This window comes from Cajanus cajan, chromosome 3 (assembly GCF_000230855.2).
Source record: "Cajanus cajan strain Asha chromosome 3, NIPB_CcT2T_4, whole genome shotgun sequence".
Lineage (NCBI taxonomy): Eukaryota > Viridiplantae > Streptophyta > Magnoliopsida > Fabales > Fabaceae > Cajanus > Cajanus cajan.
In genome coordinates this window covers 63,557,429-63,562,311 of record NC_138519.1, presented here as the reverse complement: position 1 = coordinate 63,562,311, position 4,883 = coordinate 63,557,429, and the positions used below count along the sequence as shown (strand labels likewise).

The 4,883-nt window shown below is 34.7% G+C and overlaps 1 protein-coding gene across 1 annotated transcript; it reads left to right on the top strand.

Annotated features, from left to right (window-relative positions):
- The first annotated feature begins 547 nt into the window (after window positions 1-547).
- LOC109796983 (uncharacterized) lies at window positions 548-4,073 on the top strand. Its single transcript, XM_020356865.3, has 3 exons — window positions 548-1,252; window positions 1,940-2,091; window positions 2,220-4,073. Exons 2-3 carry the CDS (start codon window positions 1,947-1,949, stop codon window positions 3,695-3,697), a joined length of 1,623 nt encoding a protein of 540 aa, XP_020212454.1. The 5' UTR covers window positions 548-1,252; window positions 1,940-1,946; the 3' UTR covers window positions 3,698-4,073.
- The last annotated feature ends 810 nt before the right edge of the window (window positions 4,074-4,883 follow it).

The following is a 4,883-nucleotide window of genomic DNA, read 5'->3' as shown; positions in this document are numbered from 1 at the left end:
GTCTCTTTTGCAAGTACCACCCCCATCTTGGAGCACCAGCGTACCAGTGAAGGAGGCTCACCGATCTTACCTGGCGGATCAGCTCTACAGCAGATTTCTAGTAAGAACAACCCTTATTTTATAATATCAAGTTAATTTTTCCCTCTTAAAAAACATTTTTGTAGTATAAGAAACAGAAAAGTAGAAAGAAAAAAAAATGTAATAAATAAAATGATAATTTTTTTTAATAAAATCGATTTAGTAATGAAATATTTAAATAGTTTGCACAATATTTTAATTTTTTATATAAATGCTAACATGTCTCATTTATAATTAAGATCAGCATCGAGCAACCTTATCTCATGAATATTTAAATAATTTTCACCAATCAAATATTTTTTTAAGCTACAATCAATTTTTAAAATAATTTTCCGTCCAACGTTTTTGTTTGTTTGTTTGTCCTTTTTTTTTTAAGAAAGAAAAATGCGTGTTATTGAATCTTGGGTCGGTTTTGTGTTTGGGTTGCGTGAGGCCCAACCCAATAGTATTTCAACCCGACTTTCATTTCGGACCTCGTCGTATTGAAAAGCACGAACCGTACCTCGCTCTTCTTCGTCTTCTTCCTTCGATCTCTCCCTTTCGATCCTCCATTTCCTTTTAATTATCATTCCTAATTCTTCAATCCACTCTCTATTTCGTTTAATTCCCCTTATCTTCTTCCGTTTGATTCCAAAATCGTTCCCTTTTCTTACTCATCATCGTGGTCTAGGGTTAGGGTTTCGATTCGGTCTTTCGAGTTCGTAGATCGTCGTATTTCCTTCTGTATTCCCCAAAACTCCTGGTTTTGGTTCTTATTCCCTTCATATTTCGTCCCAATTCGACATAATATCTGTACGCGTTTACGAGTTTAGGGTTTCGGACAGGTCGACTTTTAGGGCTTTTTGATTTTTGAATTTCTGGTGGGTTTTTCTGTAAATTACTTTAGGGGATTGATTCCTATCCATACCTGACGAAATTCTAGCGCTCGTTTGGTTGTTAATTTAAACATTTCTGCGCTGAGTCAAGAATCTAGGGTTAGGGTTTGAAATACAATTTTGTATTATTCTAATTGGTGGAATTCAATTGGGGATACGCTCTCTGGCGTCGAGGGACAACCTTTGCTGTGTGATTCTTTGTCCAATTCTCTTCAATTAGGCCTTTGTTTTTCGTTTGGCCCTAAACTGTTGTCCTAAAGGTGCTGACGGGTTGTCTGAAGTTTGAATTTGAAAATTAGGTGAGAATGATACTTGTAATTCCTGCTTTATTATCTGTTTTGTATTGTTTTAATGTTATTTGAGTTTATCATTGTGTTTGATGCCATGGGTTTAAAGCTCAATTGTTTTCATTTAGTTTCCTCATAAGTTTATTTTTGATATGATGTGCCTTTGATGTGGTAGTGAGATGTACGCTATAATGCTATTAGCATGATATTTTGTTCTGCAAATGTGGTATGATATGGCTGGCAGCTTCGAGAAGCATAATACTGATTTTTAATGCTATGAATGTGACTGGTGATTTTCATCAAACGTTTTATTTTAGTAATATACTTGAAAGTCTCTAGAGGTTATCCATTGTAAATATTTAAAAAAGAAAGGCATATCAAGCTTGGTACATGTAACAGCTGGTAACAATAATGGAAATTCTAGCTCCTTATTGATATCAACTTTAGTTATTGTTTATTTCTAAATTGAAAGTGTTTTTTATTTTATGATGAACATATTTGTAGAGTGTTGATGTTTTATTTTTCACAAATCTAATGTTAACAATTATGATTTATCTCTTTCTTTCCATGCAAACATATATAATCAGCACTAAGACAAACAACTGCCTGAGAGTACATAGTCATTTTCACCAAATGCCTACATAATTTTATTTATGTGGTAAATTGTTTTGCATTATTAATTCTTTTATTGCATTACAGAATCAGAATGGGGTATAAGAGAGGTTTTGAGGCTAATGAATATGAGGATCTTTCTTTGAACAAGGCAAAACGTTTTGAATGCAGCAATGAACTGGTTTCATTTGCTGATATTGTTACACCCAACAAGGCTTTTGAAAAGAATATTATTACAGGTATTTTTTTAATTTATAATATATTATAGTGTTTTCATATTTGTTAAACATAGTTTTGATTGTCATTGGCCTGGTTGAAAATTTTGTCTGATGATTGAATTAAAGAATATTCTGAATTTTGTACATAGGTGATGATGAAGATGGCTTTTACAATATTCAATGGTACGATCCACTTGAAACAGACACTGCTAAGGAATCTCTTTATATGGGTGACAAGAATGTTCAAACCAGTGGTCACTTCAGCTGTTATAGTGAAGAAGATACTGGTTCTGGGGCTACATCATTATCATCTGCTTCCTCAGGTTGTTCGGAACTTGAAATTCCACAGAAAGCATTTGTTCCTTTGGATGATGACGATTTGGCCTTTGATTGCTCACCTAGAAAAGCAGTTCCCATTGGACCAAATCATCAAGCCAACATTCCTATTTGGAGAGGTAAAGTGGATAATAAAATGTCAGAGTTAGGCATATATAATCATGACAGTCCCTCTTCTGGCTTAGTATCAGCTCATACTGTTGATGAAGATGAAGAGAGACTCATGGGGACTACTGTGCTCTCAATGCATGAATCTAGCTTTTATTCTTCTATTAGTAATGAGAGTGGACAAGGCAGGACAGAGTGTAACTGCATTGATCGTGGCTCCATCAGATGTGTTAGACAGCATGTTAGGGAAGCGCGTGAAATGTTAAGGGAGACTCTTGGGGACGAAAGATTTGTGAACTTGGGCTTTGGTGATATGGGAGAATATGTTTCACAGCAATGGACTGAAGAAGAAGAAGACATGTTCCATGAAGTTGTCTACAGCAATCCTGCATCTTTGGGTAGAAACTTTTGGAAGCATTTAGCAGCCACTTTCCAATCTCGAACTAATAAGGAAATTGTCAGCTACTATTTTAATGTTTTTATGCTGCGGAGGAGGGCTGCTCAGAACAGGTCCAGATTTTTGGATATTGATAGTGATGATGATGAATGCCATACGAGAAATGCTGGGATTTTTGGTTTTGAAAATTCCGATGATTCTGCCATTGAATCTCTTGGTGATCAAGATGGCCGTGTAGAAAACCAAGATAATTATTCTGATGAAGATGATGAAGATGATAACAGTGACGATGGGACTGAAGATAATGTTCTTGGTTTTACTGGATGTGATGTGGGAAACAGCTCTGAGATAGAGGGTGAGATTGTTCAAAGTTCATCAAATTGGAAGTTGAACTCACAAATTGAGACTTGGAGAAATCCTGATGAGCATGTTAATGGTACTTCAGGGATTCTGAACTACAATATGGATGACTCCTGTATGTCCTTTGAGTGTGATGCCAATATGGATGTGTCTTGCCATTCTCATGGATTGGGAGATGCTAGTCCTGGTTTGCATGCTAGGGGATTTAAATGTGATCAGAGTCCACGCATGCAGGGAAAACTTGATTTGTCCAGCAATGCGATGGAGCATGTTTATCTGATGGAGCCCTGTGTTACTAAAGATTGGTATCCTGGGTACTCAACATGTCCGACTTCGACTACAGATTTAGACTTCTTACCTACGTCCAATTTGATTGAAGAGTTTTTCGGTCATGGTACTCTTGATAAAAAGACCAGAAGTGACTGAGGTGTTAGCTAGTCTTGTAGTTTTTATGGCACCAGCACGACAGTTTTAAGTTACTTGAGGATGCCAAGCTAGGAAGAGCTACCTAATGGTGGTGGTGGTGGTTAGGTGTAAAATACAATATCCAAGGTTGGAAGGAAAGCCTTCTATTCTTTATTTCTTTGTTTTATTATTTCCTTTTATGCCAGAGAGGAGAGGGTGAGGGTGGAGGTACTTTTGTTGTTAATTTGTATATATACTTCGTATGGACCTCACCGTATCCAAAAAAAAAGAAAAATTGGGTTCTCCCTGTTACTGTTGTTCATTTTACTACCCCAGAATTTGTATGATATAATGTAAAAGGCCAGTTTGAATTTGAAAATAATATCGTATTCTCTCATATTTCTTGTCCTACAGTTATTAATTGCGATAATTACTAATTTGTGAACAAAATTGTTATTTTAAGGTTGTGCACCTAATCTTCTTGTGCACTGTAGCTGATGTATGGCAATTCAATTTGTTACTACACTTGTTACAATCGGATCATGATTCTATGCAGTTCTATAAACTGCCTGAGTTTGAACCGTCCAAAATATTTTTTTGTCAAATAGTTATAATATAGAAAAATCTAAACACTATAAGCATCCAGACAAACATGTACCTTCTTAGTTCTTACCCCATTTTGATCAATTAGATATCATTGAAAACAGTCAAATAAATAACCAAAGAACATACGTCAACAAATGATGGTAATGGATCATGATCACCTGTAGTTCTAGAAAAAAGACTGCGTGTTCCTACAGTTGTATCCAACAGATGCTTTAGTGTTTAAGTTTTTTATTATAATTATATGACAAAAGATATTTTGGATGATTCAGTTTTATGCAGTTGTTCATAGAACTGACCTTTAATTGTTGTGTAATGGTCGATAAAAGGTTAAGATGTAAACTTACATGTAAACTCATGAAGCTTTTATAGCTTTCACTTGTAGAATTGACTTATAAATTCGTAAGAGCTTGCCTATATGTAAAAAATAATATTAAAAATAATATTAAATTCAAAGGTGCTTTTGTGCATAAGATAGTAAACAACAATATATAATTCAATATTTCTACTTTATAATAAATCCAAATAGTAAACAATAATAATAAAATGTGATTGCTCATTAGTGCTAAATAAGATCAAACTACATAAATGATCAAAACATATA

Excerpts from the sequence above, each read along its gene's own strand:
- LOC109796983 (XM_020356865.3), top strand. The coding sequence starts at position 1,947 with ATGGGGTATAAGAGAGGTTTTGAGGCTAATGAATATGAGGATCTTTCT. Across the intron at positions 2,092-2,219 it reads TGAAAAGAATATTATTACAG|GTGATGATGAAGATGGCTTT; the intron begins GTATTTTTTTAA and ends TTTTGTACATAG.